The 23,140-nt window shown below is 54.1% G+C and overlaps 5 protein-coding genes across 5 annotated transcripts; 1 reads left to right on the top strand and 4 right to left on the bottom strand.

Moving 5' to 3' along the window:
* Window positions 1-28: 28 nt before the first annotated feature.
* On the bottom strand, window positions 29-3,688 carry POSPLADRAFT_1052317 (hypothetical protein; the record flags this gene model as incomplete). Its single annotated transcript, XM_024480262.1, has 20 exons — window positions 29-393; window positions 443-633; window positions 688-992; window positions 1,039-1,188; window positions 1,325-1,423; window positions 1,478-1,568; window positions 1,614-1,646; window positions 1,698-1,805; window positions 1,855-1,941; window positions 1,993-2,163; window positions 2,228-2,245; window positions 2,301-2,312; window positions 2,368-2,440; window positions 2,497-2,509; window positions 2,562-2,606; window positions 2,665-2,756; window positions 2,816-2,992; window positions 3,061-3,316; window positions 3,375-3,482; window positions 3,536-3,688. 20 exons carry the CDS (start codon window positions 3,686-3,688, stop codon window positions 29-31), a joined length of 2,547 nt encoding a protein of 848 aa, XP_024344985.1.
* Window positions 3,689-4,222: 534 nt separating this feature from the next.
* Window positions 4,223-6,523, bottom strand: POSPLADRAFT_1043315 (hypothetical protein; the record flags this gene model as incomplete). Its single annotated transcript, XM_024478277.1, has 14 exons — window positions 4,223-4,273; window positions 4,377-4,490; window positions 4,558-4,574; window positions 4,628-4,720; window positions 4,778-4,915; window positions 4,970-5,015; window positions 5,068-5,165; window positions 5,224-5,580; window positions 5,649-5,840; window positions 5,894-6,007; window positions 6,059-6,127; window positions 6,183-6,259; window positions 6,319-6,345; window positions 6,414-6,523. 14 exons carry the CDS (start codon window positions 6,521-6,523, stop codon window positions 4,223-4,225), a joined length of 1,503 nt encoding a protein of 500 aa, XP_024344984.1.
* A 529-nt stretch (window positions 6,524-7,052) lies between these two features.
* Window positions 7,053-11,729, top strand: POSPLADRAFT_1043314 (hypothetical protein; the record flags this gene model as incomplete). The annotated part of the gene is made up of 25 exons (XM_024478276.1): window positions 7,053-7,065; window positions 7,116-7,190; window positions 7,273-7,344; window positions 7,409-7,674; window positions 7,729-8,307; window positions 8,360-8,712; window positions 8,781-8,877; window positions 8,940-9,044; window positions 9,101-9,200; window positions 9,254-9,282; window positions 9,345-9,433; window positions 9,486-9,632; window positions 9,687-9,707; window positions 9,764-9,789; window positions 9,843-9,880; window positions 9,938-9,983; window positions 10,036-10,158; window positions 10,212-10,286; window positions 10,339-10,479; window positions 10,532-10,707; window positions 10,762-10,914; window positions 10,965-11,146; window positions 11,198-11,276; window positions 11,335-11,416; window positions 11,467-11,729. 25 exons carry the CDS (start codon window positions 7,053-7,055, stop codon window positions 11,727-11,729), a joined length of 3,330 nt encoding a protein of 1,109 aa, XP_024344983.1.
* Window positions 11,730-11,768: 39 nt separating this feature from the next.
* POSPLADRAFT_1064458 (hypothetical protein) lies at window positions 11,769-16,203 on the bottom strand (the record flags this gene model as incomplete). The annotated part of the gene is made up of 12 exons (XM_024481805.1): window positions 11,769-12,531; window positions 12,587-12,814; window positions 12,866-12,988; window positions 13,042-13,160; window positions 13,217-13,244; window positions 13,303-14,669; window positions 14,723-14,860; window positions 14,922-15,233; window positions 15,640-15,864; window positions 15,915-16,034; window positions 16,087-16,134; window positions 16,185-16,203. 12 exons carry the CDS (start codon window positions 16,201-16,203, stop codon window positions 11,863-11,865), a joined length of 3,396 nt encoding a protein of 1,131 aa, XP_024344982.1. The 3' UTR covers window positions 11,769-11,862.
* Window positions 16,204-16,477: 274 nt separating this feature from the next.
* On the bottom strand, window positions 16,478-21,806 carry POSPLADRAFT_1127690 (hypothetical protein; the record flags this gene model as incomplete). Its single annotated transcript, XM_024483653.1, has 19 exons — window positions 16,478-16,615; window positions 16,670-16,781; window positions 16,830-16,854; window positions 17,027-17,054; window positions 17,142-17,171; window positions 17,409-17,505; window positions 17,826-17,851; window positions 18,128-18,200; window positions 18,295-18,387; window positions 18,447-18,526; window positions 18,915-18,967; window positions 19,242-19,322; window positions 19,928-20,097; window positions 20,462-20,487; window positions 20,550-20,615; window positions 20,703-20,852; window positions 21,190-21,251; window positions 21,371-21,604; window positions 21,764-21,806. 19 exons carry the CDS (start codon window positions 21,804-21,806, stop codon window positions 16,478-16,480), a joined length of 1,587 nt encoding a protein of 528 aa, XP_024344981.1.
* Between the last annotated feature and the right edge of the window lie 1,334 nt (window positions 21,807-23,140).

Raw genomic sequence — 23,140 nt, 5'->3', positions numbered from 1 at the left:
ACCTACATACACACATCCTCCTCCCAAATCAGAATACCACCAGCGACATGTCTATGTCCCAGCCACATCTTTCTAGGCCGGGTTTTATCGCCTCGTCAATCATGGCGTTAGGGCCGCATACAAGGATCAGGGCATCTGGAGAAGGTTGGGGAAGGTGAGTGACCAGCATCGTATCCGTCAGTCTGCCAGTGCTGTGCTTCCAATCCTCTGGTGCGGACGTGAGGGTGTAGTGCAGGTGCAGTCGACCTTTGCCGTGGAGCGCATGCAGCTCGTCGAGCTCGGCCTTGCAGAGGATATCCGCTTCCGTCCTATTAGCATTGAGCAGCCACAGGCGCGTCTCATCTGATGGATCGTGCAGGACAGCGCGGAGGACTTGAAGGATTGGTGTGATACCTAGCAAAGCTTAAGAACTGACAGTGACAAGGTGAACGGTTCCACTTACCGCTACCGCCACAAATGAGCCCTAATTCCGTTACTTTCCTCGAAATGCCTTGCACAGAGACAGAGCCTCTCCCTTGATACATAAATTCCCCAATGGGGCCTTTGAGCTCGACGTTGTCACCGAGTGACAGCTGATGGAATCCCATGGTCATCTTCCCACCCGCAGGGAACTGCGGCGACGGATGATAGATCCTGAGTGTTTTCGGTAAACGACAGATCTTACTTGTATGAAAACTACGGACGAACTTCACTAAGAACTCAATACATCCCACGGCGTCGTGCCTCGAGACAGGAGTGTAGGCTCGCTGAACAAGGACCCCGGTGTCCTTCCGTTTGAGCCGGACGTATACATGGTAGCCGGTTGGAAGCCCCAGAGGCTGCTGATCGCTTCCGAGCGAGAAGCGGTACAGGTAAGAGTCGTGGTTGATTTGCTCGATATCGGTAAGGGTAACTGGCTTCCAGGTCTTTGGTTCTAGGAACACAGCGTTGGGAGACGACGCTGTTACAACATCCGTCGCCTTCTCGCTGTCCTCTAGGGTGCCGATGTGGTACTGCTGCACGTTAGAGTCGTCGGGCTCGTCGAATCTATGATCATACCTGCGCTAACTTGCGTTTCGCATCGAGCGAATGAATTGCCATGAAATCTTCCGTGGCGTCGTCTCCGGCCACCAAGAGGATCGAACCTGGTCCCCCCGGATGTTTGTCGAGATAGTCTGTGGCGTCGTATACTTCGCCGTGAACGGCAAACTGGTCAGGCATACCATCAGGTCAGTAATAAGACGTATATCAGTGCTGCGCAACCTGCCCAGGCCCTGTTACAGCTCTCAGACTTGAACTCGGACGCTGTGATCCTCCGGCGGATCGCAGGATTCGTAAGTTCAACCTTCGCGGCAGGTTCAGGGTCTTGCGCGGGGACATGTGCTTGGGACGGTTGCTCTCCAGATACAGGTCGCAGTATATCCGCGCCGGAGGATTTCAGAATCTGCATCCATGCATGATTAGGCTTCTGCGAGTGAATCGACAGTGTGGACATTACCTCCATCCAGCCCGGCGATGTGTTGCCCACGGGTGCGGGGTGAACGAAGCGGATTCCAGTGTCCGTTTTGTAAATAGCAACTCGGAACCACCTGCCGCCAGTCAGCGCCTGCGCGGTTCGCCTTGGGGACACCTACCAATTGTTTAACATTGATGTCGCGTTCACATACCTGGCGAGTATATATCAGTCGAGTGCGGTTGCGGAGGAAAATCCCACGTACATGTCGCGTGGCTGTGTATTCATGCTCTCGTCCATCGCTCGGACATAAATCCAGCTCGCGGAGGCCAGCTCCGCTAGCGGGATCTCATATGACCAGAAGCACCAGCAGCTGCAGCGTATGTGAGCTGCGGTGGCGATGCGAAATATGAGCCACGAACAAATATGTATCTCTCTCTGACAAGTCCAGCGTGCCGTACGTCTTGCTGGTATGCGATGTTGAGCGGTAGAGATCCTCAGGGTACTCGCTGCGACGTCGTTAGGACTACGGACAGAGCAACAGCCTATACGCCACTCACACGTTAGCAAGGAACCAGGATCGCCCATCATCAATGGAGATCTCCACGCGGTTAATCCGCCTGCCACCGCCGGCATATGCATACCCTCGCATCGTGTATGTATCTTTAGACATCTCAGAGAGATCTGGAGGAATAACTATCGATTCGTCGTGGGCAGGTTTGGTGATCGCACTGTCATCGTCCCCGCGACGTTTCGTGAACCGATGTCGAGCGACGAACTGAAGAGAGGCTGTACCTATTCACGTTAAGCTCGCTGCACCTCCCGGTCAGTACATAGTTGAGGTGCGGAACGAGCATCAAGCGCGTACGTGATCAGATAGCTGTCGTGCAAAGTTATTAGCACCTATGCCTGCGAGAGAAGTGTCTGGAACTGACCTGGGGTCGTACCACCAGCTGCTCTCTTCTCGTGCTCGTTCGGGCGACAACTGCATCGGCAAGACCTTGTTATCTGTGTCGTACGTTAGTCCTCCGTCCGTGAGTCTAGGCGTCACGAGGGGTACATACCATGGAAATGTAGCTACAAATGAGTTTGTCAAAAGACATCAAAACGTACGATCATACTTCCTTACATGATGTTGACTTTCACGATCGGAAACCTCTATCCGCGTGAGCCACTGTGTCGATCAAAGGGGCGTCAGAGTGCCGCAGTAATATTTCCTGACGGAAACTTACCTTCACAGACCTACCGCCTATTTGTCCGGGAACAACCAAGCGCACGGGGAAGCCGTGATCTGGCTCTAAAGGGACACCATTCATGGCCCAAGCTGTATATACGACCGTGAAGTTGTAGGAAGGAATTTGCACGAAAGAGAACTCTGCGTACCGATCATCATCCCTCTGTCTTTGCTCTTCGCCCAACTTAGCTTTTGCGACGTTCCATAAGGTCCATTGGGGAGTTTATCTGCACCCTCGAAGATAACATGTTTTGCGCGCCTTCGAATAGGTCTCACAGCATCAAGAATATCCGCTAAGTACACGCCGGTCCATAGAGCAGTAGACACTTTATTAGCACACAAAGACCCAATTATCAGTCAATGTCTGTGTAATTGGAACTTTTGACTGACGCACCTCCTGCGGAGCCCCAGTCAAATCCAAGGCTCTTTCGAACGACGTTCTGCTCCATGCGGCGGTTTCCCGCGCAGACCAGAGTGACGGGGAGTGTCACGACCTCAAACGACTCTTGGAGGTCTTTGAGAGAGAAGACACGCTCGCTCTCGACGAGGCCGTGCACGCGGATGATCCAATTTGCAAGCGTCTCTACATCTACCTGCGGGACGGCACCGTGGTTGCGGACGAAATGCAGGTGTGCGGGTGTGAGAAATCCCTGTAGATTCGCCGCAATCAGGCTGTGGACATGACGATATAGAATAGCTGTGGCTCACCGCCTCGAAAAGGTCAGGAAGCGGGGCCTCGGCGTTAAATGGATGTTTTCCTGTGAGACGGATCAGGTTTGGATTGCGCTTGACCCAGCTGTCCTGGGTTTTCTTGTCCTGGAGGCCGTGTCAGTAGAGCTGCCGATGTAAGTCGTTTATAAAGGACGCACCGCCTCGCATGGGTCTGCAGGTGTCCTGTCGACGGGCAAGCGGGGTAGCGGCTCAGGCAGCAATGCAGCACTCATGCCTGCACTTAGTTGCGCCTCGAGAGCGGAGGTAGTAGGCGTGATTTGCAGGGAAAGAGGCTTGATTGCTCCAGGCATCTCTTCGATGCCTGATACCGTCGTAGCCGTCGGACAAGCAGTCGGTATTCATTTTGAGATACGGAGAGGAAGCGGCAGTCGGCGCCGTTCTCATTGGTGCGATAACGACCCGCGCCTCGAGACAAGCGTTTGAACAACGTGTCGGAAGAAGCGGGGAATGCGGAGCGATCGTGATAGACGGCAATTTGGAATACGGTCAAAACTGACTCTACAGGGGTCAGGAGTGTTCTTCATGCGAATGCGATACAGCCGAGCAGTACATACACAGATAGGGACATCTACAACCCACCGCCAAAGTGGAGCCCGACACCCGGGATGCCTGAGCAGCCGATTAGACTCTACAGATACCTCATTACGTAGCAATAAGACACCGGTGACTTCTCGAGATCTCCTTGCGCAGGAACGCAGTCGTCAAGTCTATCATATAGCCAGGAAAATTACAGCATCGCTCGAGCCAAGCAGCCTTGCAACAGCCAATCCGAGTCATTTTGATCGTGATCGGGAAATCAATCACGACGAAAACGAAGGCACCGATCAGTGTTTATCCCGCGGCGGCTGAATCGGCACGATGAGTGCATTCAGGCCCTAGAATGCCGGCGGCGATATCGACACACGCGAATTGGCGGAAAAGGAACGACGTCGTCAGGGGGCTGAGGACGGGCGGGCAGGCAAGGGAAAGCGGACGTACGATCGCGAAGACGCCCGAGATCCAGAACGCCTTGCCGTAGGGCATGGGCTGCATGCGCCAGATTAGCGCGAAAATAACACCGCCAAGGTTGCCTACGGCCCCGACAATGCCCGTCTAGCGAAAAGAGAGGGGCGGATGTCAGCTTGGCGGTCCCGGCTCGTCATGCAGAACCAGAGCGCACCATGAAACCGTTCGAGTCTGCGAACACGACGTTAGAGCTCTGTAAACACACTGAATGGTATATCACGTACTAGGATTGCAGTGCGGGACGAGCGAGAAGTTGGCCCCGTTGGCCGCTTGCATGAATATGCCCATGATCACGAACATGACGATGACCACCGCGACTTGCCCACCACCCATGTCAGCGTCAGAGTCGCACAGTTATCTGACTGACTACCCACGCGAAGGCTTCTCTCCCCTGTCAATGTAGAGCCCGAGACCGAGCGACATGAATCCCGCAAGTGCGCCCAGAGCGAGCGTCAGGTACTTCTTGCCGGTGACCCCATAGCGACGGTAGATCAAATCGCCGAGGTAGCCGCCTGCAAGCGGTCGAAGGGTAAGGCCACCACTGGGAGAGTGCAGGATGTACGTACCAAGGGGCCGCGACCAGGTATTCATCAGTCCATAGATCGACGCAATCTGAAGTCAAAGTCAGCGTTGCGCAGCCCCGGGGCCACGATCGAAGACATACATAGCCCGCCTTAGTCTGTCCAAACGACTCGGACTTGTACATGCCGTAGAGCACGTTCGACAGGTTCGCGTCGATCGCGAGCTCGAAGCCAAACGTCGCTGTGTGCCGGCGGCGCTCAGCCTCGCATGCACCCGTTCGCAGAGAACGCCGACTTACTCAAGTACGCGAGCGTCGGCAGCCACGTCGCGGGCGCCATGAGCACCTGCGCCGCGACGTCCAGCGTCGTCCCCTGGTTCGTCGTCACGCCGATGCTGAGCGTGGTCTCGTCCGGCTCGGCGATCGCGACGTCCACGCTGACCTCCAGCGCCTCCTCCTGCGCTGCCGCCTTGTCGTGCGGCTTCCTCGGTGATACTTCCTTCTCCTGCCCTTCCTGAGCGACCTCCTCGTCCGCTCCGCGCAGCGAGAAGGGGCGGTGGCGGTCGGCCCACCGGCCGTTCGGGTGGTCCGTCCCGAAGAGGAGCGTGACGGCGGCCGTTGCGAGGAGGATGGGCACGGGCACGATCGCGAACGACGCTGCAGGAACGGAAACGCGGGTGAGCATTCTGCGGGCGCGGAGCGGCGAGAGGAGGGGAACGACGTACCTCTCCACGCGACGTGCTTCGCGAGGCCGTCGCGCAGCAGCGCGTCGTACACCGCGAGCATGATGATGAACGTGAACCCGCCGCCCGAGTTTCCCCAGCCGCCCGCGAGCGCGTTCGCGCGCCCGACGACGTTCGTGTCGAAGAACGCGGACGTCCACGCCTGGCAGGGGACGAACGTCCCGCCGAGGATCCCTGCGCGCGGTGTCAGCCCGGGTGGAAGCGCAGAGCGGGAGGGAGGGGCAGACCGATGAAGAAGCGGACGACGTAGAGCCCGTTCGCGGAGCTGATCGTGCCCGCGAGGCCAGAGGGGATGGCGCCGATGATGAGGATGCCGGCCATGACTCTCCGCGGGCCGTACCCTGTGCGATGCTCGTTACTTGTGTGGTGCGATGTGCAGGAACGGTACGTACAGTCAACCAGTGGGCCGACGATGACGCGCACCAGGAGGGTCGAGCATAGCGAAATGATGTTGGAGTTGCCTGCACTCTGTAAGTCGGACCTCGAAATTAGCGTATGCGAGAGATCAGCGCGCACCGATTTGTGCCGTCGTCAGTTTGAGATCGGTCTTGACCGCCTCCGGAGTCAATGGCGAGAACGCAAACCAGGAGAGGCTAGCGGGGTAGTGTAAGGTTGTAACGCCTCAGCACAATACGTGTATCTGACGACATACAATGCAACCCAGAAACCGAGCCATGACCTGCGCGTTCGAGTCGAAGTATGAGTATAATGCACGCAATGGTGTAGAAGTCGCGTTCACAGACTCACAGATGGAAGTTGAGTGCGTACTGGCTCTTCAGATGGAGAAGCGGCAGAGTGGTACACTTTCCATTGGCGGGGTTGACATGGACTTGGGTCAGTGTCTTCCAGACGTTCATGGTCGCAACAGTAGACACGTCAAACGCAAATCCACGCAGGTCTCACGTTCAGTTATAAGGCTGCCGCCAATATTAACGGCGTCCATATCTAAGCCCCTTCTTCAAGTCAATAGGCGCTCATCCTTGAAAGTACGTGATGCGCCCTGCGGGACAGATAGGTTATGACAGCGCCGGGCGATAAGAGGAGAGGCGGTGTCCAGAGATAAGAGATGTGCCTAGTAGCCTGCGGCCCGCGCTTTACTTATCTGCGACATGACTGGAATCCCCTGAGCGGGTGGGTATACAGTTTTTTCTGTCTGTGCGGGGTTTTGAAATGGAAGGCACAAAGATCAGAACGAGCCCTGTGTTGAAGGAGAACCTTGTGTGATCGCGCCCACGTTGGACCGTCCGAGGCGCCCCGCAGCTCGCATTCATCTATAGCGCGCTCGTGAAGCTGCAGACGCAGAGCTGTGTTGTGCACCCCCGAGAAGACGAAAGCAAGATGGCAGCAGAGACACAGCGGAAGACAATCTTCGTGGTCGGCCTGGGCATGGTCGGCATCGGTGGGTCTGTTTGTTTTGTCACGTGTATTGCACCCTGACGGCCTGTGCAGCGTTTATCGAAAAGGTGCTGAATCTGGACGAGCGGGGACAGTACCGGATTGTCACTTGCGGGGAAGAGGAACACCGTGAGTCGACCTAGCCGAGAACAGAGGCTGATGCGCCGCCACCGCCGATCGTGATCGCTGATGCGCTGATGCGTTTCCCCAGTCGCGTACAATCGTGTCGCCCTTACCGACTTTTTCCAACATCGCTCCGTCGAGAAACTCTACCTAAACTCAGGTGCCCTTGTATATCCTTAGTAACGTCTATCGACGCTTATACCTTCACCTTTCTCTCTCTGTAGCACAATGGTATGCGGAGCAGGACCCAGACCGTTTCACCTTCCACGTCGGCGAGGCGGTCACCTCAATCGACTCCGAGGGCCACAACGTCACCACTGACAAAGGCAGAGTGATCAACTATGACTACTGTGTACTCGCTACTGGCTCCTCCGCAACAGTCCCTAGCTACGTCGACGTCAACATCCCAGGAGTATTCGTCTACCGAAACATCTCCGACATGAACAGGCTCCTCGCGTATGCCGACAAGGACGACATCAAAGGAAGCAAAGTAAATTACACACCACTCTCCTTGTGTGCACACATTGGCTGATACCTCTCGCAGGCGGCCGTGATCGGAGGCGGTCTGCTCGGCCTCGAAGCTGCCAAGGCAGTCTACGACCTCGACACCATCGGCGACGTCGCCATCATACACCGCCAGGCATACCCGCTCTCGCGCCAGCTCGACGCGCACGGCGGCGAGATCGTCCGCCGGCGCATCGAGGCCCTCGGCGTTGCCTTCCTCGGCAACACGTCCATCGCGCGCATCGAGACCGACGCCTCAGGCACCCTTTCCGCACTCCACCTCTCCGACGGGACGGCGCTCCCGTGCCGCGTCGCGATCTACTCCATCGGGATCACGCCGCGCGACGAGCTCGCGCGCGCAAGCGGGATCCGGTGCGTGCCCGCCGCGCACGGCGTCGTCGTGGACGACCTGCTGCGCACGAGCGCGCCCGACGTGTTCGCGATCGGCGAGTGCGCGAGCTGGCGCGGGAACACGTACGGGCTGATCGCGCCCGGCGTCGAGATGGCGGACATCCTCGCGTTCAACTTCACGCAGACGGAGACCGCCGTGGGCGGCTTCCGGCCGAGGCAGATGAACAACCCGGACTTGTCGACCAAGCTCAAGCTCATGGGCGTCGACGTGGGTGGTATCGCGTATATGGCTACGTTGTGATGCTCATCGGCGCTGGCAGGTCGCTTCGTTTGGGGATTTCTTTGCGGAGCAACGCCAGCCAAAGACCCTCACGAAGACCTCTGTGTCGCTGCCCGCGCAAACATCCACAGAAGCAGAATCCGTCTCGATCACTCGCGAGAAGACCAGCTCAGGCAAGAGCGTCTGGGAGGTCACCGCACCGTCCACAGAGGCATCGTTAACAGTCACCAAGGAGGCCAGTCAAACAACCTCTGACAGGCCAAGATCGCCGTCGGAGAAGCCAATTCGAGATGCATCGTCGCCCAAGAAACGGCGTCACGGCGTCGCTGCGGCAGCGGAAGGTCCGATCGAGACCCTGACGTACCGTGACCCCTTCGCTGGTGTGTACAAGAAGTGCGTCAACTATCATATCCATATGATTTCTCTTCCGTCTGTGTTGACTAGCGATGACGTCACTCTAGGTACATCTTCAGCGGCGACGGAAAGTACCTTCTCGGAGGCATGATGGTCGGCGATACGTCTGACTACATCAAGCTCGTCGCCCTCGTCAAGAAAAAAGTGCGTTACTTCCTTCGTCTCACTTTTCTCCGCCCGCTGACGTTAGCATTACTTGCTTTCAGAAAGCCCTAGACGTCCCGCCCTCGCAGTTCATCCTCGGCAATGGCAAGAATCAGGACGACGCCGGCGCTGACCTCGACGATGATGCCCAGATTTGCAGCTGCCACGTACGTCTCCCGATATGTCATGACTGGATGCTGCATGTGCTTAGCGTGGCGCATAGAACGTGACCAAGGGCGACGTTGTCCAGTGCATCAAGAACGGCGCTCAGACTCTGAACGACGTGAAGAACAAGACCAAGGCGGGGTCTGGATGCGGAGGATGTGCGCCTCACACCCTTGTTCGCTCGCCCAATCTTTCTCACTTTCTGTCCCAGGCGTGCCATTCATGACGAGCCTTTTCAAGGTAAGCCCTGAGCGCTCTCATCCATGGCCTGGCACGCGCTGACGCGCATATTCTGGCGGCAGGCGGAGATGAAGAAGGCTGGGAACGCCGTCAGCAACAACCTCTGCCCGCATTTCGCCCTGTCCCGCGCTGATCTGTTCAACATTGTCAAGTACGCCCTCCTTCGCGCTGAGGACCGCAGATAACGCTGACGAGGGACGCAGGATCAAACAGCTGAAGACGTTCCCGCTCGTCATGGAGGCGGCCGGCGTGCGCAAGGACTCTGTCGGCTGTGAGCTTTGCAAGCCGGTCGTGGGGAGCATTCTGTCCTCGCTGTGGAACGAGCACGTCATGAAGCCGGTGCACCATGCGTAAGTTGCATCCGTTGCATGAGATTGGACGCGGTATCTGACAGATATGCGCAGAAATCAGGATACGAACGACCGGCAAGTCGCCGTGTGGCCCGGGTGTCTTGAGCATATCCAGACTGACGTTCGCCTAGCTTCATGGCCAATATTCAGAGAAATGGTGCGGCAAAAGGCATTATCGCCCTGCGTGATCGAAATTGACCTTCGATGCAGGAACGTTTTCCGTCGTCCCACGAATTGCTGCAGGCGAAGTGCGATTTCGAATCCAATTTCCATGTGCTGCGTCATTGACTCGTCCCTGCGCATAGATCACGCCCGACAAGCTGATAGCCATTGGTCAAGTCGCCAAGAAATGTACTTCGCCTTCTCGTGACGTCTGTCACAGCATGCTAATGACCCACCGCAGATGGATTGTACACCAAGATCACCGGCGGCCAGCGTGTGGACATGTTCGGGGCTCAGAAGGCCGACTTACCTTCCATATGGAAGGAGCTCATCGATGCTGGCTTCGAGAGCGGGCATGCTTATGGTGCGCGCTAGATCTCTTGTGCGCGTTGGAATTGAGCATCATTCTTCGTATAGGTAAGGCCTTGCGTACTGTCAAGTCGTGTGTCGGCACGTCATGGTGTCGCTACGGCGTTGGCGACTCTGTAGCTCGTAAGTCGTCTCGTTCTGCCATTCACTTCAGCCCGTTATGACCTCGTTGAAGTTGCTGTGCAGCTCGAGGACCGCTATAAGGGCATCCGGTCACCGCATAAACTCAAGGGCGGCGTGAGCGGGTGTATCCGTGAATGTGCCGAAGCCCAAGGCAAAGACTTCGGGTTGATTGGAACAGACAAGGGCTGGAATAGTGCGTGTTCACCACTCCCTAAGTGTACCTGATCGCCAAACCGTGGCCGCAGTCTTCATTTGTGGCAACGGTGGTGTCACCCCACGACATGCCACGTTGTTTGCCAACGACGTACCGCCGTCCAAGGTAATCACAATCCTTGATCGCTTCCTTATGTTCTACATTCGCACGGCGGATAAACTCATGCGGACCGCCCGTTGGCTGGATGAGATGGAAGGGGGAATCGAGGTATGAGATTCGATGGATTATATACCATCAGATTGTGGTCTGATGGCGCACCAGAAACTGAAGCGGATCCTCCTTGATGACGAGCTCGGTATCTGCGCAGACCTCGAGCGCGAGATGCAGGAGCTTGTAGGCACGTACTACGATGAATGGAAAGCTGTCGTAGACGACCCGGAGCGACAGAAGCAATTCCGGCAGTTCGTCAACACCGTACGTGTATGTCTTCCGTGGCCAATCTGTATATTCTGATCGTAAGCCAGGATGAGCGGCGTCCACAAGTAGAGGACATTGTCGAGCGTGGACAACCTCGCCCTGCCAACTGGGCCAAGAGCTTCCCTGCCACCCACATTCGTGAAAGCGCAATCAAGACTCCAAAGACCGAGTGGAAGTGGAGGAAGATGGCCAAGCTGCAAGATCTCACCCCGAGCGATGCGGGTACAACGTATGTTTGCATTCCGCCTCTTAGATAATCTCGGGCCTCATCCAGATGTAGGTCTGCCGCAGTCAAGTACGGCGATAGTCAGCTCGCTATTTTCCACGTCCCCCGGCGAGGATACTTCGCTACGCAGCAGGTAATGATTCTTGTTTGGACATCTACATACGAGCGCACATTCAGAACACGTGTCACAGATGTGCCCGCACAAACGAGCCTTCGTCCTGGAGCATGGAATCGTTGGTGATGACCCGTCAACAGGAGCACTTTATGTATCATGTATGCTTGCCAGCTTTATGTATGATCCATACACTGACGAATTCTCATAGGTCCCATGCACAAGCGTAATTTCACACTGAAGTCAGGCGCATGCCTCAACGATGATGCGTACAGCATTCTCTCTTTCGATGTCATGGTTGAGGGCGACGATGTTTTGTTACTCCTCCCCGAAGCGGAAGAATTGGACTCAGTGATCGGCACGAGCAAGTGGATGGTCCGCCATGCAACAGCAGCACTCGTCGACGGTGGTGTAGAGATCGTCGGACCGGAGGAGGGCGGCTGTGGCGGGATGGACAAAAAGCTAGATTGGTGAGGCCGCTGTGGTCTCGCGTTGGCAATAAAATTCATAACGACAGTAGTTAAGACACTTTGTACATCATTACTTACTCGTGTAATACATCCCACCCCTAGGAATTAGTATGTCCGTCATTGTACAACAGGCATCGCTACGGTTCATCCTCAATAAAGATACGATCCACGCCCTCCCAGGACGCTGGCTGTTCCTTCTGCTTCCCTTCCCACACCTTATCTCGTTCTAGCCAGTACTCAAGTTCATTGTTGATCATAGAGGGAGTCCAGACCCTCTCGCCGGTATCCGGCTCAGTCTGTGCTAAGAACCAGCGCGGTTTGTGAGGAGGCAGGCGTCCTTCCTCCCGCGCACGTCGTGTTGCACGCTGGTACTCCTCTTGCTTGTTCTTCAGGTCGTTGGCGCGTTCGTACTTGCCCAGCTCGAACGCCCTCTGATCTGGACGCAGGCGGCAGTCTGTGGGTGCGACATATGGCCCTAGTGTGTCCCCGCAGTCATTGAGGGTGATCGCGAAAGGCGTCAAGTTAAAGGGCGCTGGGGGCTTCTCGGAGTTGCGCCAAAGCAAGATGTACTCCATGCTGGCAGCCGGAGAGCTAGGTCCGCTCACTTTGACATCGGGGTGAAGCTGCCCGATACCGCTGCCTACTGAACGCGCCACTAATTGACTGTTCCAGCGACCGGCAATCTCGTACGTGACATTTCCCTCCGCATCCGCCACGTAACCCGAGATCTCAAAGGCGTCTTTGCCTCGCCAACCACGAGGCTTGAAGGTCAGTACACACTTGTCCTGGGTACGATGATTTGTGATCTAAAAGGAGGTCAGGAATGTCTCATATCACAGCGTGCTGTCGATCAATGCTTACCACCATGTCCCCATAATGATCGATTGTCGGAGACCCGAGGATGAAACCCGAGATATTCGTGGTGACCTTCTTCCAGCTGTAGTGTTCGATGACCTTGCCTTCAACATGAGGCCCCTTAGCTTTCGGATACCCTGGCGCGCGCGTCTCAGGCAAAAGTAGTTCTGCATGAGCAATTCCAGTAGGCCGGATCTCGAAAGACTTGCCCATGAACTTGTTCTGCGCATCAACCTGATGGTGTCCCGTCAGATCACGTCCATGGAAGCAACAAATTGGATGTACCTCGCCATAATAACGCCAATGCGGGGACTCTGCCCAGCAAGCTGACATTGGTGGATGATGGCTGACTTGCTCCGACATGTAGCGATAGTCCTTATCCAAACGGACGTACTCGAAGGTCTCACCCTGATAGCAAATTCAGTGATTGGTCAGAGGGCGGGTTAATTTGGCTGACTTACCAGCATAGGATTGAAAGGCTTGGCTATGCGTCCAATCGTTGATGAGTAGTTGGACATTGCAAACGCAGCGACAAAGGCTATCCGCTTCTGTGGATCGTTCTCGGCATATGCAGCGTCGACTTGTCCGGGCCCTTGCCTTCAGTTCCACGAAGCTCAGCACGAAGCAGACACTTACGGCACTCAGAGAACTCCATATCTTCAGCCTACACACCCCATCAGTATCGGTGTAGCGCAGAGCGCTCAGAGCGCATATAGGCTCACCATCCGTTGCAACATGCTGGTAGGCTCATTGAAGAAGACAGGAAAGGAGATCTTTGTCAGATCCTTCCCAATGCTATTCTTCAACACTGCCCACAGGCTCATTGGCGGCCGGTTGTCAGTGTCAATTGCCAGCCGCTCACGCAGCTTCAGGTACCCCTGATACTGGTTCCTGTGCACCGTTATCCAGAGGTGGTCGTCGTTCGACAGCAACGACTTGTTGACGACGAGGTTTGGCAGGTTATTGGTCTCGATCGCGTCGAAGAACTCGTCCTCTTCGTCCGTATCCACGAATGCCTCCGCTTCTTGGAAGCCGGGCGAGGGTGGCGCCTGGCGGACGCTCGAAGCAGATATCGCCCGGATTGGTGACCTGGAGGCCTGCTGCGACAGCGGCCGGCGCGCGACCATCAGCGGACCCTTCGGGGTAGAAATCGACTCGGGAGACGCGTTGAGAGCGCCCGGCGACGGCGCGTCACCCGCAGATGCTTCCGAACCCGCGAGCGCGAAAAAGCCGTCGCCTTGACTAATCGTGAGGAAACTGGCGTCGAGCGTGCGGCTCCGCCTCCGGAACCGCATGCGGAGCTCGTCCTCCATCTGCTGGCCCTCCTTCACGACCGCCTGCAGGCTCTCCTCCCACACGTTCTGCCGCTCGCGCTCGCGCTCGAGCGCCGTGCGGTACCACTCCTCGCGCTCGCGCACCATCTGCACGTACTCGCCCAGCATGCCGTGCATCGACGCGAACGTGTCCTCCACCGCGCGCTTGAGCTCCGCCGCCCGCGGGGACTCGTTGCCACCTGGGACCTGCGAGAGGAGCTGCGAGGTCAGCTCTACCTGCGCGACGAGCGCGTTGCCCTGCAGCTCGAACGACCCTCCATGCGGAGGGCCCTGTTCCGTCGACTCGGCCATCGAAGAATGCTCCTGTTCGCGCTCATGCTCGTGGTCCTCGGGCTCGGGCGCGTCCTTGTCGGGCGGCTCCTGCACCTGTGTGTTGTCGTCGCCGGACACATCGTCTGCCGTCGACCCGAAGCTCCCGCTGACTATACTCTTCACACGCGCGACCGTGCCTTTCGACGCCAGCCCCCTGGTGGTCCCACTGTACGCCGTCGCATCACTCTCGCCGCTCTTGCGCTCGCCCTCCGCCTCTCGGCGCGCCCACTGCATGCTCGCTTGCAGCGCCTGTGTCCATCGCGCGGTCTCTACCCTGTGATTCGCCTTCAGATACCACTTTTGGACGCCGTGGTGCCCGCGCGACGGGCTCGAGTGCACCTCGAAGCGCGTACCCGCGCCGCCGGGTGACACATGCAACACCGCGGTCTTCATGGAGATCGATCCGCGGCACGCGATGCCCTCGTCGTCCTGATGGCGGAAATCTGCCGAACAGTGAGTGCTATGCTCAACAAGCGTCCCAGGGAAGACCACTTGCATGAGAACGCGCCGTTCTTGAGGACGAACCAGCGGGTGTTGTAACCTTTGGCAACATTCGTGTACTTGTTGAGGTATCCCCGCAGCTCAGGTGGCTCGGTGGAGGCCTTCGCCAGGAGCGACGTGTCTTGGTTCGTGACTAGCTCCCAGCACGATACCTATCAGCGACGTCCGCTCGCCAGGCACTAGCATACGCTCACATTGCTTGAGGAAGACCTTCACGCGCTCATCTTTCCCGGCGCTCTCCGACACCGTGTGTCCTTTGCGGTCACGCGCAAACACGTCCGCGCCCGCACGCACAGCGAGCTCGATTAGCCGCAGGTCTTTCCGCCGCGCGGCTTCGTGCAGAAGGGTTCGGCCGGAAGACTCGTCAAGGTACGAGAGGTCGACGTGCCGGATCCGCGGCGAAGAGAGCAGCTTGATAAGAGCGCCCGGTGGGGCCGCATTAGACGGAGATAGTATGTAAGTCCTCAGGAGAGACCGATACGACGCCGTAAGGAATGTGCGTGAATCTGTACAGACGCATCAGTTCACTATGTCTTCGTAAGGTATGTGCTTTATTCGTTGGTGCTCTGGGTCTGATTGAAGACATTGGCCTAGAGCCAAGTCGGGGTGTTGGGACCTAGGACTGCCAGTGAAGAGAGCATCCGAGCCCTGCAAGATGGGCAGACCAAGTACACCCCATGAGCACGCTGCCAAAGGGCACCACGACCAGCCTGTCGTCATACATAGAGATCGCAGGGAGTCGTCCCTTCGGAAAAAGCACACCGTGTACATGCACGAACGGTAACCAGCGCAGTGAAGCCACGCGCGTTTGCCGTAAACGCAATCGACTCGCATTTCCGCGGAGTGGTCTGCAGCTGCCCACAAGCAGCAGCACTGTACGAGGAATGTACCAGCGTAATTGGTAGTACTCACCGTGAATAGCGCGAACCGTGTCCTTGCCCTTGGCAACCTCCAGGCACGTCCTGCCCTGAGCATCCCGGAGCGTGTCATCTATTCCGTCCTGTTCCAACAGTAAGCTGACGACGTCCGCGCGCGCGAGAGATGCTGCGAGATGCAATGCGGTCGTTCCGGAGCCGGGTGGATGCACCGCGCTCGGCGAGATGGCGCGGTGAGAGAGGAGAAGAGTAATAGTGTCGGCTGCAAATGTATGGGCTGCTGTACAATACCCAGAGAATGTGGGGACGCACTGGAAGCACAACGGATGGCCAGATGAAGAGCTGCCGCGCCGAGTTCGCTGTCGCCGTCCACTGACTTGCGGCCGTCCTTGCTCAGTTCTGTGAGGAATGTATGTATTCGAGCGGGGTCGCCTGTGGTCAATGTGAGTGATAAATACGCGTAAATCTATCGTGAATGACAGACCGCTCCGCAGGGCAGAAAGTAACTTGATTTGGTAGAGGTAGTCCGTTCCTAGAGCGAAATCAACAATAGCAGCTTCGTATTGCATTGTATCAGCGCACCCGCATCTTCTCGTGCCATTTTCAGAATCGAGGACTTGGGTCAAGTCATAAGTTTCGGGGGCAAGCTCGAGGAGGAACAGGCGAACAAGAACGCCCTCAGTCCCGATCGTGCGTGTAGCCCTAGAATAGGGCTACCTCTTTCGGGATAAGCTACCCTTATATGGTCTTTCTAGGAACAACGTCGGACTTTGGCTTCGTCTCCTGAGCGTTCCTTGAAAGTGACGCATTCGAGCGGGATCTATTTCAACTGTTTGCGCAGTCACCGTCGAAGTGCTACAAGACAAGTATACATTTCAATCATCATCCTTCAGAATCTGATTTTTGCTTGGCTCTATGACGATGCCCGAGACAGGCGGCTTGGGGACGCCATGTTCATGGTAGAGCATGTTGTCGGTCACTTTGGAGACCATCGTCAATATCTCGATCTGTGACTACACAACATTATCAGTGTAGCCTAAATATGTTCAGTACTGGCGGTCACTTACTGCTTGATTCCCTTGCGCCTGAGCGCTCGTCACTCTAGGAGAGAGCTCCATAGACACAATCTCGTGAACTCCATACCTCCGGCGACTTCTCCAGCGTTGACGAGCATTTAGCCTATCAGCTTTTCAGTCTATCATCAACACCTTATAGCAAAGCACAAACGTTGCCAGGAATGTGATCGTATGCACTATAAAACACGCGAATTGTGAGTGTATTATGAAGAATTTGCTACTGTATTGTCACACGATTGCATTGCACCTCGATTAGACCAGCAAAGGAGAGACTCCCCTTGTGTAGCTGAAACTGCCTCTCAGGACGTAAGTGCTACGGATATCGACACCTAAACCCTTGCCACGCACGGTAATAACAGTCGCCAGCGAAACAAACCTACAACAAAGCAATAAGCATATTTTGACTAATTCAGCAGCAGTGATGACCTCCTACATGGTCAGAGCTCCAGTGTTAACCACGTACATCTGGATCCACTTGATCATACGGTCTGTGCTAGAAATCACGTTCAACACTATGCAACGGCGAGATGAGCGCGTATGATTATCCTCACGTATTGAACCCAGTACGGCTTTGCCGCAGATTGAGAATCAAAATCGACGCAATGATCAGATCTACTGTCGCTGCAAGGATCACACTGCAAGTTCCGAAGCCCTGCAACGGGTATGTCTGTTAGCCAGAAACTTTCACGAGATGGGGCAAGGAATACATTGATGGGTTGATGTCACGCACATACGTCATCTTTGTGTCTCGGTAAAGTTTCCAGCTGCCTAGCTTGAACCCGGATAATGCAGTCGGCATGCGACTTTTGCACAGGCGAATGAATTCCCTACATGTAGCCTGCAGCAACTGGAATACGACCACGATTAGTAGGTGTCAGAAGAGAATCTATGTCATAGTACCCACCAAGGTCTACGGCTGATTGCAGTGAGTCAATAAGTACTGAATGGGCAATAGATATGTCGTTGACAACTTATACACTCGAGATACGAGCAAGATGGCCTGCATGATTGGTTACATTCAATACCTAGGCCTTGATGATTGACCTCGCGACATTACCAGAATGATTGTCATAGCGGTGTTGTGTCTGCTCACTACGGTAGAGTTGTTAGACGAAGGAACAGCACCCCAGGTACACGACCCACGCACGTATCCAAATGCGCCGAATTAAGAACCTGTAGAGGCATGATCGTGGTGTATCACGCGAGAACTCGATTGTCGATAGAACCTACCCCTGAACAATCGCTGTGTTGAGGATCTGCACGGATTGTAGATCATGTATTGTTTGGGACGTATCGAGACAATTTGAACACACCGCTAGGACCACTGATGTCTAATGCATGGTACATGGTATTAAGCGACTAAGCACAAAACTTCATACTCGCAGATCGTACTGCATAGCTCCTGTTCCATTATATATGAAGCTATCCACAAGTACCGGAGAGTGCCACGTACCACACAATAGTTTGTATCTTTTCTATGTCATTGAAATCGATGATGAGATATTCGTACATCGCGGCAAAGCTAAAACCGGTATTTAGAGTCTCCATGATCCTGTGGAGCAAAGCCGCTGAATAATTTTGCAGGTGGTGATTAGAGTAGAGTAAACGCGACTTACATCGGGATAACAATCGTCCACCGTAACCGCTTTGAGTCGTTTGGGTAGTCCCACCAATACGCGTATGCTTGTGTGATCGCAACGCCGTACAACCTGCCCAACATTGATCTCGAACGGATTGTACAGAAGGATAGCAACAAGATGCTTCGTACATGATTGCCAGGAGGACCTCGATGAAGTACCCTCCCGCGAGAGTCTCAATATCGGTGGCCATTGTCAGATCCGAGAGATGCTAGACGGGCGGGTGATCAGCGCAGACGGCGGCACTAGTATGCACTCATGTTTCTATTGCCAGCATATGTCTTTCGGTATATGTAGAGACTGACGTATAACGATATAAAATGATAGATAGGTACCGCTAGAAGGTGACAGCTCACGTACCTGAGACACAGGCGACACGGAGTCACCGGGGCTCACGACTCACGGGAGCCGCTCACTATGTGGCAATTGTAAAATCGCGAATACGGTTTAACAGCATATCTCGTAGGCATCGCTATATTTCTGATACGTCACTTCCGAACAACATGACTGCCAAGTGGACAGTCCTCGAAGCAACTGACACAGCATATCAAGAACATCTCCGCAGTAACGTATGTATGCAGCCGGGGTGCTTACCTGACCTCAAGCAGCGGGCGGCAGTCAAGTCGAAGCTGAAAAGACACAATCATCTCACCTGTAATGACACCGTTGATATGTCACTACCCGCGATCCTGAGACTTCAAAAAATCTGTCTCGACTCTCGAACTACCAGAGCCGGAGCATGAAGGTCTCAATCTCATCACGATGCACAGAGTTTTGGCAATGAGACTTACAACCTCAAACACTACCTGTTATGTTCCTAAATTGACACACGCCAGAGTTGGAGAAGCTATAGAGAATTGTGGAGTCATCTTTCCCATGTCACAGCGGTGTTGTCGGACTCGCTAAATCAGGGAAGCCACGCTTACCGCCTCCTGGCAACTTCGCCACTGCGCGATTGATCACCCGGCAGACAGCGACTAGAGCGCGACTAAGTCCGGACTCGGAGACTACAATCACAAGGATAGAAATGTCAAATCATTCGCGGCAGGTACACTCCTAGTGAGTTTACGGAGCACACCTTACTTTTAAATGTATGTCAATGCAGCTTCATCTCCATGCTCTCAGCATTGATACCGTGTATAACAGTCCGATGTTCATTCTGGACGAAGTGGCCTTGCGGACTAATAGCAGAGGTGGCGCAACCCGGAATATCGTAAGCTTACAGTCGTTTGCAGAACACTTCTCATGACGCATAGAATGTAGTATCTGTCCTTGACAATCTTCCCACGCCACTTCCGGCCAGAGTACTGAGGTTGGTCGGCGTCCAAACTCCTCACAGAAATAAGGGTGGTCACAGTACGGATTCCAATGCGGATTCCGAGCAGATCGAGGCACAGACTCCGCGCTGAATTTCGTGCGTCAGTTGATGTCCGAGCGCTGCCCTGAGGCTTACATAATGAGAGCAGACTTCTCAATTTACCGCAGGTAACTCCTACCGTGATGTGGTAATGATATATACCTACTGCGGTCTGTCGATCAAGTAAGGCCGTGACCGTCTCGCGATCTCATCGTCTCATGAACACTGCCCTTCGTAGCTCACACTATAGCTCACCCGGCTTCGCAGGATGATCGCGCTCTGTGTCAAACCGTGATACGCATTTCTGCAACGTTTCATTCATTGATTCCCCAGAGACGGGTAATTTGATAATGAACTGACTCTGCGCTGTCTGCTCATCTAAAAAGCCGAGTATTACCCACAGACCCGCATTCCAAATCGTCCGCCTGAACTCAAGGAAGTGGAAGGGATGGAGAATTGTAGAAGTTGTTTCGTATCATTAACATCCGTATACATCTGGCGATGGCAACGCTATGGGTACATGCTATTATGAAAAGCCAGTTAGTGTGCAGTTGAATCAAGGCCCAGAACAGTGATAGTGGCAGACCCAAATTAGTACACGATATCTAGTTGTATATCCTCTCGAACTATCATCGACTGACTTGGTGTATGTGTCCATGCATAAACCATTCTCAGTTCTACCAGCCGCGCTTCCAGATATAGCCGATTGCATAGAATATGATTGAGCGACCATATGATGCTGTAGCAATGGTTGGTCATTATCTCGAAGGTTACTTAATCAGCACGTACAAAAGGGAGGTGAACGTCTGGCTAGCCTGTAAAAGATATGATCAAGATATGATCAACACAGAACGACGACTGAATTGCCGTTGCATACATTCTCCAGCATATTTTGTATGAACGGGATGAGACGAAGTCCTGCAACATCATAACTTCTTCCTGACTGTATGGCATAATATCTGATACACACCTAACACTGCCTGCGAGCCGATTAGGATCAGGGTAGGAACAGTGTGCATAGAAGGCTTACCAGAAATGCGAGAAACCCATCACGCTTCAAGTTGTTGACAATCTCTGCGTCGTTTCGGCGGGGCCGGCCCAGTGTGCTCACGACGAGAAGAGCGATCACATGAAGATCAAAGAGAGCCTTGTAGATCATGAGAAACATGGAAGCATAACACTAGAAATACATACCATTCCACCCAACACAACTGTGAGGTAAGTCGAGTTCCCGAGTACGCATGAATCTATGGCTGCCGAATAGGTGATGCCGTCTGGAGCAACCGTCAATCTCCACGAGTGCGGCATAGATAAATGAAAACTATTACCTCTGTTTGCCTGAATGACGAAGAGGACGACAAATGCCGTTGTCAAGCTGTAACATGCAACAAACCCGCCAATGAGAAGTCTTTTAGCAATCTTGCGGTTGTCCCATAGGCTGTATACCCGAAGTATTAATGCCACTTGAGGTCTTTCAGTTGGCTAAATCTAATGAGTTTAAGTGTCGTGAGGCTTACATTGAGAGCCTCCGATGCTGATCGTCCCGTATATTCCCATATAGAGTACTGTATTATGGCATCTACGGGCTTTACAGTTGGCAACATATTTCAAGTCAATTGGCACTTACATCTGGGGACAAGAAGATGCATGACAAAGAAATCAGAGAAGCACGGTGATAAATGGCGGGAAGTCACATACCGTATCGGACAAAGGTCTTTTCACTCCACTGAAGACTGGGAAAATGAGTACGTGCTGCATTATGTGAGGCGCTGCGTGGCTCACCGAAGGCGAAGTATATCATACTACCCTCTACGCCGTACATGTCGAACATCAGAAGCATCGTATGCACAGTCTTGCGCTGTCTCCACAGTAGTTCAAACTCCTGGCCGAATCGGATAACATGGTCCCAAAGAGACACTGTGACAGCCACGGCTGCAGACGACAATCAGGATCATCCGCCAAAGCAATTGGGCGCCTTTACTACTCGCCTGACATATACCTTGCCGCGAAGATAACAGGAGGGGAGGCGGGGATAGACATAATGCACAGCGAGACACAGTGTCCTCCACTCCAGCCCGATGATATAAATACTTGCAGTCTGCAGCCGAGAGTTTACAACATTACACCGGGCCATCTTGATGCTCCAATGATGATTGTGTGTTCGAAATCTTTAGAATTGAGTCTGAGCCGCCGGTTGCGAATCTCGATAAGTGTATTCCAAACTATCCGCAGTAGCTCACCCTGTGCTGTCTTGAGATGATGTGTTCAGAGTCGCTGTGGTAGAAATGCTATTCAGCGCTCACAAGCAGTCATTCCGTTCTTGCATTGCATAGAGATTTATGTGCCTGACGATCCATACATGCATTATCCGGCGTAGCGTGACATCTTCAAGTTAGATCATGCAAATATATATATGAAGGCAAGGGGAAATGTGCTAAGAGCAAAGCAACACATAACAAACGGCCCACGAACGGTGACAGATGCGAACTGAGAGCACCGCGAACCTGATGAGGCGTCGTAAGCAGCAAGAATGAGCATGGGAAGCCGGTCACTGAATCATCGATATCTTCGCCGAGCATATGGTCAAAAGTGACGCCCCCTGATCGGGTACGGCAGGCTGTTAAGTGTGGTAGTGTCCGTGGTCTGCGGAGAACAGTATCTCGTAACCAGATTCGACAGATTGTCAAAAATACCGAGTTTGGAAGTGAGTAGGATTTCAAGCCCCGATTCAGGCTCCTTCCCGCCGCTGTGGGAGTTATAGGGGCTCAATCCGACAAATTTGACGCAAGCTAAGTCCTGCAAGCCCATCTGCCACACTTGCGCCACAATCCGGCTACATCCGAGGCTAAATCAAACTCCGAGTCCCAACCTTAAACCCCCATAACTCCCTACAGCGGCTGGCACAAAACATCTACAAATAGCGGAGGAGCGGCGCATGTCACCTCGATTAGGAAGGCAGGATAATGGCCATCATTACATAATTATCTCGGTCCCGTGTACAGTAGCGTTTCTCGCGTCCTAAGGCGCGTCGTGTCTCGTCGTCCTTGGTGCAGTTTTGTGACCAATAACTATAGCTTTCACACCGCTAATGAATTTTCTACATCTGGCTTTCACACAAAGGATCACATCCCTGTCGAGCTCAATCTGACTGATGAAGGCGTCATGCAACAGTGAACACCCCTTCGTTGAAGAACTCATCCTCGGCCTGGCTGGCACTTCAGCGCTCTCAATGCATTTGCGACCCAGGTTTTCGACTGTCACATTGAAGATATGGCTTCCAAGATGGAAAGTGTTGCGAGCAATGGGCTTTCTGCGCATTGCTGTTATGCTTATTTAGGGGGGATTGCAATGATCTCAATTGATGCAATCAAAATGTTTTGATGACATTTATCATATCCGGGAATCAATCCTGCCTCATATGGGATGTGCGGCGCCGGTCCTCCGCTATTTGTAGATGTTTTGTGCCAG

Source organism: Postia placenta (assembly GCF_002117355.1).
Source record: "Postia placenta MAD-698-R-SB12 unplaced genomic scaffold POSPLAscaffold_1, whole genome shotgun sequence".
Lineage (NCBI taxonomy): Eukaryota > Fungi > Basidiomycota > Agaricomycetes > Polyporales > Adustoporiaceae > Rhodonia > Rhodonia placenta.
This window is presented reverse-complemented; position numbering and strand designations above follow the sequence as displayed.